This window comes from Lolium perenne, chromosome 7, assembly GCF_019359855.2.
Source record: "Lolium perenne isolate Kyuss_39 chromosome 7, Kyuss_2.0, whole genome shotgun sequence".
Taxonomy (NCBI): Eukaryota; Viridiplantae; Streptophyta; class Magnoliopsida; order Poales; family Poaceae; genus Lolium; species Lolium perenne.
The window spans coordinates 1,132,782-1,144,196 of NC_067250.2; the positions used below are offsets into that span (position 1 = coordinate 1,132,782).

Genomic DNA, 11,415 nt, shown 5'->3' on the forward strand with positions numbered 1-11,415 from the left:
ATGGGGGACAAGGAGGAGAGGGAGATCTTCATCATCGAGGATACCAGTTGGCACCTTTTCACTGGACGCTGCCTTCAGGGTCTAACCGTCTCGATCTTCGAAAAAAGTTCTGCAGGGACATATAACGGGAAACTCTGATTTCACCATAATGACCGGTTTCCTTCCATATTTACATATTTCCTACCCAACAAAGTGTAAAATAAAAACTTGTCCACTTTTGCAACTATTAATAGGTTAGTACTAATAAATATAATAAAGTTACATAATTATAATGATTTTGACACAATAAACTACAAAGTTCATGTATGCATTTTACATGCATCAACATCCTTAAGTTTAACATATGCTCGTCCTCGAGCATAAATATGATAAAACTAACACGAAATTTGGAGTTTGTTGCTTTGCTTCTTTCCATTATCGTAGGAAGTTCGCAAGGTTCAATTTCTTAAAGAATAACAATAAGCAAGTGAGCTGTAAGGTGAATCTTTTACAATTTACTCTACAAAACATGCTCAACAATAAATGGTCTTATATATATGTTAAAACAAATGAAAAGTAATATTTATGTTAACAACGTAGTTAAAAAGAACTTTTACAGGGATTAATTATAGGCCACAATTATCTTTTTCTTAATATATATAGTGCGTAACATATTAAATTGACGAGCTAGCTAAGTCATCTAAAAATCCAAACTTCTAAAAAGATGGCTTTAACATACATATTTTAATAGACAGCACATTCAACATGTCGTGGTAAGTACACCTTTTCGCACGTGCCACCGAGTTTGCAGTACGGCTGATCGATCTTGTCCACCTAATTAACAAAGGTCATGTTGTTGCAACACAAAGTTAGACATGACAAATGACATGCGTTTTTAAATGTGAGCGGTTCTCCATCATTTGGACTCATATATATATGGCAAACTAGAGGGCTAAAATAAGAGATTTGGCCATCGATCGGTTGCTTTTGGGATCATCGATCCCGACCTCTACTACATGCCGACTGACACGGGACGGAATCGAAACTGCCAAGATTCAAAGCACACTAATCCTAGCTGGTGGTAAAAATACTGCATCTAGCTAGCTACACTGGAGTAGAGAAAATTACAGCTAGAGTAAGTCGAAGAGGAAAACACGAATGAGAATGAGCTCAGCAGTCGCTGCCGGGTGCAGTCCACGTCAGCTGGACTTTCCACTCAATTTCTTCTATAGGTAGCGGGATCATTGCTTTGCTGGGGGTGAATCAGCATGCTGATGGCCCACCTTCCACGTGTGCATCTAATGGGGTTGCTACAAAGTGGGAGATGCTGACTCGGCTTTGGCAAGAACGTCCATGTTTATGGTGGTTCATGATGTTACTCGGAGTTGCTGACTTGGCTTGAAGGCGGCGACGTTAGCTTTTTAATGACGTACTCCTGCATATATATTACCCTTGAAGGCGACATCGTGAAGAATGCACTTTTCATGTAAAAGGAAGAAAGAGGAGAAATGCACTTCTCACGAATCCTGACCGTGCATTATTCTAACTAACTATCGTAACCCTCCATAGACGCAACTTCACCTCGCACACCATGATGTGGGCTCTAACTTGTGCTGCAAAAAAAGAAGGCGTGAAAGAGAGGGGCGCAATTTGGCATGAAGAATATCGGAATGTGGTGCCCACTTGTAATATGCAATCAATAAAAAAAATTATATCCTCAATTAGTCGGGAGGAGTGAGTGTGTGGCTCTAGATCATCTCTAGTAAGGATCCTACTCTAACCCATGGTCCGAGGCAAAAAAAATATCAACACCCCCTAGGTCAGCCCCTTATTATAGCTAGGCCCATAAACTTCGAAAGAGCCTCTTGAAGAAGGGATCCTCTACTGTAACCACTACTTTAAATTGCGGATAGTACGAAAATTTTCCAGCCCGCAATAATCGCCACAGTTCCTAGGAAACACGCCGCCGATCTCTTTTGACCTTGGTGTTCTACTTCACCGCAACTTCCCGAATCCACCGTCACCTCCACAACGCCGCCTCTTCATGATTTTCTGCTACAATGTCACCCCCTCTCATTGAGCTCCGCTACCTCTTTAGTGTCGTTGCCCTGATGTGGGCTCCACGAACGCTCCATAGCGCACTCCTCCACACCCCTTTCTAGTATAATGGCACCGGGAATAGCAAGGGAAAAGGAAAGAAAATGCATTGGGCTAATGCCTAATGGATGTCATTGAGTACACAAATTAGGGGCTAAGAAATGATAACTGTTTTTTTTTACCTGAAAATGAGGACAATTGTTGATGTCAATGCAACTTTCTAGGACATATACAATATAGGGGTAGAGTTAAGAAATAATAACCATTGCCAAGGACGCTCTTGTTATGGTAGGTGCCGTTGGACAATCATGAAATAAACAATACGCCGTACTCTTGTATATTCGATTGACAACAAGAGCTGGTCGGCCAGCGGTTGCAGTCAGATCTCACGATGAACACAACGGGGACTTTGATGCTGCTGCACCTGGAATATCCCGTGATGACACCAGGAGAGAAAACGAATCCGGATGCAGCACGTACGTACGTACGTGATCGACCTGCTGGCTGGCTCCAGTCTTCACTTTCTTATTGCACCACCAACCTAGTTAATCAGAGCTAGCCGTAGGAGTAGGCCCTCCGTGGAACAATTGGACGGCTCTCGTCTCTCGGATGCCAGGCCATGATGCACTGCACATTTGCACCGCACATGCTCATTGCATCGGTGTCACTCTAACGCCAATTGATCTGTTGCTCAGCACGGCGCCCGAGGAGTAGTGTTCTTGCCAGGAGTGCGGACGACGAAGACAGTGCATCTGCATGATTGTGTCGCTGCTGGAGGCTCACATGGACGTGGACGGATGATAGGTACGTGAACGACCCAGGTTTGCAGGTTGGTGAGGAAGAGGAGCCTACATGAACGCACGGATGATAGCTATAGGACCGACAGAGGTTTGATTTGTACTCACTCCGTTTGGAAATAAGTCACTTAGCTGTCCCTACATACGAATATATATCTAGAAATATTTCAGTATATATGTTTGTAGCTAAATAAAATTAAGGGTGTGTCTATGTCTAAGTTGACAAAGATTTTCTTAAGTCTCAGTCATCTCAGAAAAGTGCAATTGCAGTTCAAAGAAAAGTGCAACTCGGTTCAGTTGCACATTTCTGGCAGAAAAGTGCAATTGCACTTTTTTAACAGAAAAGTACAACTCAAGCATTTTTTATAAGTGACTTAAACTTAAGAAAATCTCAGTTGACTGAGACATGCAACTTATTTTCGAATAGAGCGTGTGGTAGAGCTAGCCTAGCGACTCCGCGATAAGTCGTGTACATTATATTAGCTGTAGATAAACAGGACAGCTTGAGCGTTGAGACTTTGCGACCGATGCCTACCTGCCTAGATACCCACCTGAGCTATGGTGTCGGTGAGGACTGGCCGCGCCGGCGCTAGCCATGGCGAGAGACCGCACAAGAGACGGAGTCAGAAACATAATAAAATCACATTAATGTGTGCTCCGGATTGGTTCAGCCGTTCGGCTGTGGCGGGTGGCTCGCCAGCCTGACAAGGAGAGCCACGACCCAGCTCGGCTTGGCTCGATTCCACCCCTAATGCCTAGATACACATGAGAGCTAGCTATGGTAAAAGGCACAAAAAGTTATAGACCCACTAAGTTCAGCCTGCCAGCCCAATGGGCCCAGATCCACACAAATGAAAAAAAATCTTCTCTCCATAATGGACAAATGCACTAACGCTAGCTCCGTGAGATTTGATACCTTTTATCACGAGACACTGAATACGACATGCTTGCATATATTTTTTCTTAAGATACACCAGAGATACAACAATGTAGATACTTACATAGTATAGTATCTTTTTTTTCTGTAAAGAAACAACAAATACAACAACTTACATGCACACGCGAGGGGGCGCAAACGATATCACACTCACACCTACACAACCTGACGGGACTCGCGGAGTTTGGAAGAATATCCTACCTTACTTGGAACCTCGGACCCGTTGCTTGCTACGCCAAGTAAATTATTTCAACGCCTGAAAAATAATGCAAGTGACCCAACGTTGTCCGACAACTGATGTAGGCAGCTACAAGTCCTGAACCATGAGGGTCTCGTCGTACACCGCCGAGGCCATCTCGTGCACGACGAGCCTCTCCGCCGTCACGCCGGCGCCGGTGGCGTTGTTGAACAGGTACACCCCAGCCCTGGCGTAGATGGCCTCCGTCGGGTACACTCGCGACGTCGCCGTGACCCTCCCACCCATCGCGAAGCTCTGCACGATGGAGTGGTCCACGAGCACCCTCATCGACAACGCCTCGCCGTCGAGCACCGGCACCGTGCTGCCCACCACCCGCTTCGTCACGTCCCGGGCCCGTGACGACCGCGTCTCGTCGTTGCAGAAGCTGGTCCGGAGGCTACCGTCGAGGGCCCTGGACACGTAGAAGTACACCGCCGTCTGCTCACCACGGAGGTCTCCCGCGGCATGGACGAGGAGGCCGAAGGGGCCGAGAGCGCCACGTGCGGCCGCGCCACCGCTGCTGCTGCAGTTGTAGCCGACGTCAGCTTCGTTGATGGCAGCAACATCAGAAGCATCGAGGCGGAAGGAAGCCTCGATGTCCAGCTGAGTGGCTTGGTGGAGGGGGAGGTGGAAGACTGAGCCGTTGTCAACAGTGATGCCACTGAGGTCGGTGGAGTTGTAGCGGAGGGCCTCGACCTCCTCCACCGGCCATAGGAGGAGGTTCGTCCTGGTCTTCTCGTCTAGTGTCACTGTCCTCGGAATCGACTGCGCATGTCATACACAATAATTAGCTCGTGAAGATACTCGTTGGGTAACAAAAGATACTCGATCGTACTGTGTTTTTCACGTTTGGGCAACAAGGAATACTCTACTACCGGTAGCTATGGTAAAATTAATTAGGAGTACTAATTAATTAATTAGGTAGCTACAAAATAAATGGAACATACTCCAACGACTGTGCAATCGATTTCAAATTGCTATAGCAAAAGGACGGCAGCATTTCAATCCCTCAAGTAGCGATGGATGCATATAGTGAACTTGTGATGACAGACAACTCTGTTGTAATAGTATAGATAGATAGATACCTGAAGTGAGGCCCATCCCTTGGCAACATCGGCTCGCGCAGAGTCGGTCTCGCCTACATACCCCAACATAATTCGCCGCTGCTTCAGCGGATCGTAGAACGACGTGGCAGCGTAGAGCTTGCCCCAGTCGTATCTCAGCCCAATCCCCAAGTCTAGCTCTGCGTCCAATGGCGTCCATGTGTTGGCTGCCGCGTCATATCTCCCCAATGAGTAGTAGTCGTGTCGTTCGTCGTCCATGCTCGCCTTTATCACGTACAGCTCCTCCGACGAAGAGTTGTGGCCACCTCCGACGGGGTAAAAGTCGATGCACTCCCACATACCGGTACCCTCGACACGATGCACGATACCCGGGACGCGCTCGAAGCTAAGGAAGTCCTTGGTCTTGAAGATGAAGGCGATGCCAGCGTGGCTTCCATTGTCGTCGTCCTTGGAACCGATGAGAATGCGCCACGTGGCGTCGGACTTGTCAAACCATGCGCTGGTGGGGTCTCGGAAGTCCATGCCCTGGACCCCCTGTGGGTGAGCGAGAACAGGGTTGGCGGGGTGCTTGGTCCAATGGCGAAGGAGGGGGTCGTTGGGGTCGGTCGGGACGGCGATGCACTGGGACTCGGCCATAGGGTCTTCTGTGACCCCCGTGTAGAGCAGGATGAGCGTGCCATTGTGGAGCACCGTGATGGTACCCGACAAGACGCCCTTCTTGTCGTACCAATGGTCAGGCCGCATGGCCACTGGGAGAGGGCGCCAGTGTACCAGGTCCGTGGACACCACGTGGCCCCACTCTATGTAGTCATCCCACGCGACGCCCCTTCGGTTGTACTGAAAGAAGAGGTGGTAATATCCACGGTAGTATACCGGACCTGCAGTGCATGTCGGGCTAATCAGCAGATTGATTAAATACAGAACCCTCTGCCCCTATTTTCATTGTCTCGTGTTTAGAGAGCACCGGCTCAATTTCCTCTTCGTGTTTGTATCCATGTTTCTTTGGATTGGTGAGGTTGGAAAAAATGGTTTGCCGATGCAAATGTGGCATCCTATAGAGGTTGCCTCGTTGTCTACTCCTGTGTAAAACCATCTAGCTTTAACGCATACTTTTCGGTGAAAATTTAGGTGCTGACTTTCTTGTTCTTTCTTTCATTAAAATGAATTTGCTACATAGTATATGGTACTTGTTTCATTTTGTTCACTGCATTTAAGAATATTATTTATATTTAAAGAATTTCTGAATAATTTTTTGTATGTATTGACACATGTGTAGAACTCATCCATGTGTAAATATATGTGCCAAAAATAATGGACTTTCTGAAATCTCTTAAATGTATAATCCTTAAAAAAAAAATGCCAATCACCATGGACCCAGACATGATGGTTCCATCTGGGATAGATTTGCTCTTAGTCCAACTTTACAAAGTCGGGCTTAAGAAAGTAGCTTACATATATGCATGACTTGGGACATAATATACTATATATCACTGAGAGAAAACTTAACAAATTTCATATGTTGTTTCACATCTTTTATTTGTCGCTTCGTCCTAAATTCGTTCATTGCCATCCGTTCGGGCCAACATTTATTTGCTACGAAACCTGTTGTCACATAGAGATAGAATAAAAAACTCACCGTCTGGATCTGCATGCATGCCGCCGGAATATGCCGCCGCCGCCGCCGCCCGCAAACGAACAAACAAGGCAGCCACGTCAGTTAATGTGTCTCTGGCTGGACCAACCCACACACGCCGGAGAACATAAGTCGGGCAGCGATTTACGTACCGCTCATGAAGTGCCCCTCCGGCTGGTAATGGAACCCGGCGCGCTGCCACTGCAGCATCTCGTTGCTCCACGGGAACCCTCCGGCCCCGTCCTCGTCGGTGTCGCCTGCCTGACCCATCCTGGACCCCGCGAGCAAAGAGGCAGCGACGAGGAGCACCACCACGCCAGACGCGGCCAGCACGGTTAAGAACCCGCGCCACCCCACGCCGGGGCGGTCCTGCTTGGCCAGGGCGACGTCGTCTGCGGTGGGTGGCAGAAGTGGCGCGTACGCCGCGCTGGGAAAGGCCCGGGACTCCATTGCCGGAATTCCCAATCAACTCGAGGTCGAGTTGCAGGGATTTCCTAGTATACTCCGGTGGATGGGTGCCTCTGTGCTCTTCAGCAGTGTGCGAGGGAGCTGATTTATAGCTGAGCGGACGATAATAGAAACAAAATTGGGAGTGGGCCATTGATGCACAATCTGTCCTCCATCCTATGGCTATATGCATGTATACACACGCGGGAAATTCAAAGTTGCACCCAGGCCAGACTCTATGAAAAGGAATGATTTTCGAAATGGCATCAGTTATAGTGTTCATTTTTATATAGGAAAAAGAACCCTGCTTACCTCAGTTTGTGGGTAGCGTGGATGCCTGCTTTTTCTTTGACTTTTTCAAAAAAAAAAAATTACCTACATTCCTAGTCAACTTTCTTTTCTGAATTTTTATGATGATAAGATTCGGGCCGTGTGTTAAAAAAAAGTGTTTCAAGCTTTAGAGGACTGCACTGCAGAGCACTCGGCGGTTTCTTTCAGGGCACAAAAATTGTTTTTTCGCATAGGAATCTTTGCATGTACATCAAAGAAATGGACATATATTTTTTCCAACCATTTTTTTGTGCGGTAAATTCACTGCTCATCATGGGAGCTTGTACTCTCATGAGCCATATCGCCACTCGCCTTTATACACCTTCTACCCCCTATTTTCCTTCTTCTTCCCCTCTTTCTATTCGGTCAATCTTTGAAAGTTCCAGCTATATTTTCGATGTTCTTGATCAGAAAACGCTGACCCAAAACTCTCCCCTGCCACCATCAACTATTAATAATCTAGAAATCTCTAGGGCTAGAGAAGATGTCACCACGAACGGATGGTTTCCTCACATTGTCTCATTTAGGAAATTGCTTGTCGCGAGGTCATCATAGAATTCTATATTCCCGTATCATTTTAGTATGAACTAGTGTGCCCCCACGACCCCCACGCACGAAACTCCCACGCGTGCGTCTTCTAGGGCGCCGCCAGGGGCAACTCCTTGTTCCGCCACTACCAAATCTTGGGGACCTCCTCTGCCGCCGGCAATGGCCGCGGTGGCGGCGGGCTTAGTAGAAAAGACGTCGGGGGTTGATTCGCGGTGGTAGATCTCTGGCGGCGGCTGGGATGACGCAAGGTGTCGCCCGCGCGGCGGCTGGGGCGGTGCCCCTAGCCATGTGGTGACCGCGATGTTTCCTCGGGCGCGGCGCCCAGGCGGGATGGCTGCTTGCGGCCGATGGGACGATGCCCTGCCGCAGCGGCGGCTACCTTTGGGCATCCATGCATGCGGAGGACGTCACGGTCGCAGGTCTAGGCTCCCGTCTAGATCCGCCATTGCCGTGGCTTCCTGGTCGCTCGGAGGTGCGTAGGGAGGTGGCGTTGTGCACTATGCCGGCCTTGGGCTAGAGCATGCGCGTGTGGTTCATTCTTAGGCTTGCCTCCTCTTCCACCAGAGGTGGTCGGCAGGCGGGCGGCGGCGTGGGGGCCTGCCGATCTGCCTAATAAACGTGGCTATCCCAGGGTTCCTCTTGTGCGAAGATGGAGACCTTCCTCGGGTCGGTCCTTCTTGATCTGGCTGCCGTGGTGAGTTCTAGAAAGCTCCGTCGGCGAATGTAATAGTGTACCTTATGCCTGTAGTTTGCTGAATCGGGTGGTATTCGGCCGTGGTCACCCATACTTCTATTCCGACCGTTTGGTTCTGGAGAGAGCGGCGTGAAGCTATGTTCTTTGTTGACATTAGGTGACATTTTAGTCCATGGTGAAGTCAAAGACGGAGAATATCACGAAAGCCAGATCGTAGGAATAACAATGGAGGTTTGAATCTCTGCTTTTTGAGGGACTTGCTTGGTGTTCTGGGTTTAGCAGTAGCAATATGTAAGTGGGGGTGACAACAGAGATGAAGTTCAGAGTCTTACCTTTCATGATGAAAATCTCAGGTCTGACCTTAATTGGTTTTGCCTGTCAATAACCTTGTTGAAGGCATTGTTTTGAGAGCGCGGGACTATCTTCACGGTGAAAACATAAGATCTTTGATTGGGCAACGACGGTGCTTGTGCATTGTTCCCTTCCTGCAGGCGTTGCTTTTGGAGAGCCTGGAGTTCAGGTGTTGTCTTGGTGGTGGTTGTATTGTTGCTACTAGGGCTAGAATACCGTAGCAGGTTTTTATTTTCTTAGTTTCTTTTCCTTTCTTTGGCAGTGTGCATCCATATTGCCATTAGGGTATTCCGTTGTTGCAGAGGCTAGGTGTAATTGGTATCTTTATATTAATATGTTCCCTTTATCGATAAAAAATCATAGAATTCAGTAAGAAAGACCAAATATTTTTTGTAACCGACGATTGTGTATGTGGTCCACGTGAAATATGCACCATTATTAGATATCCTACTTGTTGGGTGGATGGAAACCTAAGGTCGTGTCATTGTATAACCTTTTACAAGGGAGAATCTACATAGGAACGGGCATCATTGCTTATTTCTTATTTAGATTAAGTTATGATCGACCTCATTAGAAGTGTGCATGTTTGGCCGGCAAGGATGAAACTTTATCGGATTTTGTCAAAATTCGCTCAAACAATATCCAATTTCACTTTTTTATAACATATATAGGGTTCAAGTATGGCTCGGGAATTGATGTGATATTGAGTCGGACTTGGATCAGAAATTAATATATGCCATGTGCATATACCAGAAATAACCTATCAACAGACCTATGTATCAAAATAACGCATTATAAAGTCAAATTTCGCGTAATCAATAACAAAATATAAATACTTAGCCACAATACACACGAATAGACCATTCGCAAACAGTTAGAATTTGCAGGAACTAATAACAAGTAATCGTTACATCTCATGGATAATGATACTAGCATGCACTTTCTGCAAGTTAAATGACTAGATGATTATCCTATATCACGGCACTGGTAGAAAAACGGGCTTTAGTCCCGGTTCGCAACTACCATTAGTCGCGGTTGCGCAACCGGGACTAACTAAGTGCGACTAAAGGCCCCCCATTTAATCGCGGTTGCTTACGAACCGCGACTAAAGGCCCATCCACGTGGGCGCCAGGCGTCCGTCGGGGCGGAGGACCTTTAGTCGCGGTTAGCCTGGCCAACCGCGACTAAAGGCCTCCGCGGGTTTAGGGTTTTAGACCCCCCCTAAATCTGGTTTCTTTTTAGTGTTTTATTTCTTTTATATTTTATTTTGTGTTTTATTTTAATTTTGAAGAAGTTTCAGTACACATATTCTACGCTACTATATACATGCATATGAATGTAGAAACAAGAAGAATTCAAGAGGAATATACAATATATATTCAATCTCGGATGACCATATACAACTTCGAACAAGTTTCCATACACAATTTACGGCATCAGAAGTTCTTCGTCCTCGTAATAGTGTTCTCCTTTAGGATGGAGGACTTCCCTCATCAAAAATCCTGCTAATTCCTCTTGAATTGGTCGGAAGCGAGCTTCTGGACTAAGCGTCTTCCGCAAGTTATTCCTTCGCACGTTGCTATCCGACGGCTTCCGCTCAGAGGTGTGTCTCCGGATGAACTCACAAACATAGTATCCACGTAGATTGGTTCCCGGTGGCTGAATATCCACATTAAGTAACCTTCTAAAATCTAGGTCTTTTTTGAATTCACCGACCGTTTCATCTGAGAACCGTCTCCAAACCCTACAGGGCAAAGAAAATTAAATGAACAAGGGAGTTATTAGTTACTTGATATTAGGAAATGAACGAAAGAGGCCGATCGTTATAGAGCGCAAATGATTGAAAATAATTACTTTTGCAGCATATTTCTCATGTTGACCCAAAGTTTTGAATCCATATTCAGAGAGTCCATGATGAGAACTCTGGAGGTGTGAAATTCAATTACTAGCAGAATCCAGTGGAACCTGCGGACACGTTACATGCACAGTCATGCATAACTCATCGATTAGACATACCATGCATGGAGTAAACAAAAGAGAATGTGCTCAAGACAGAAACACTCACCCAAAATGGTAAGGAAATAGAATTTGACTTTTGAGTTGCTGCTTTGTAAGAAAATCCCACAGGTCTTTCTCCACGTCGTGGGGGAATCTTTCTAACACATATCCATTAACGATATGTGGGTCAATGAACCCAACATCATGGATGTTCCTTTTTCTGCATTCCCCAATCTTCATTCTGCATAATAGCGTACACAACAATATAGTTAGGACAATATATATAGTGCAGACAATGAAC

At 46.6% G+C, this 11,415-nt stretch overlaps 1 protein-coding gene across 1 annotated transcript; it reads right to left on the bottom strand.

Annotated features, from left to right (window-relative positions):
• Positions 1–3,870: 3,870 nt before the first annotated feature.
• Positions 3,871–7,246, bottom strand: LOC127311699 (sucrose:sucrose 1-fructosyltransferase-like). The gene is made up of 4 exons (XM_051342156.2): positions 6,898–7,246; positions 6,749–6,757; positions 5,134–5,990; positions 3,871–4,813 (listed from the first exon to the last, which is right to left on the bottom strand). Exons 1-4 carry the CDS (start codon positions 7,193–7,195, stop codon positions 4,118–4,120), a joined length of 1,860 nt encoding a protein of 619 aa, XP_051198116.1. The 5' UTR covers positions 7,196–7,246; the 3' UTR covers positions 3,871–4,117.
• Positions 7,247–11,415: the final 4,169 nt, after the last annotated feature.

Excerpts from the sequence above, each read along its gene's own strand:
- LOC127311699 (XM_051342156.2), bottom strand. The coding sequence starts at position 7,195 with ATGGAGTCCCGGGCCTTTCCCAGCGCGGCGTACGCGCCACTTCTGCCA. Across the intron at positions 4,814-5,133 it reads AGGGATGGGCCTCACTTCAG|TCGATTCCGAGGACAGTGAC; the intron begins GTATCTATCTAT and ends TGACATGCGCAG.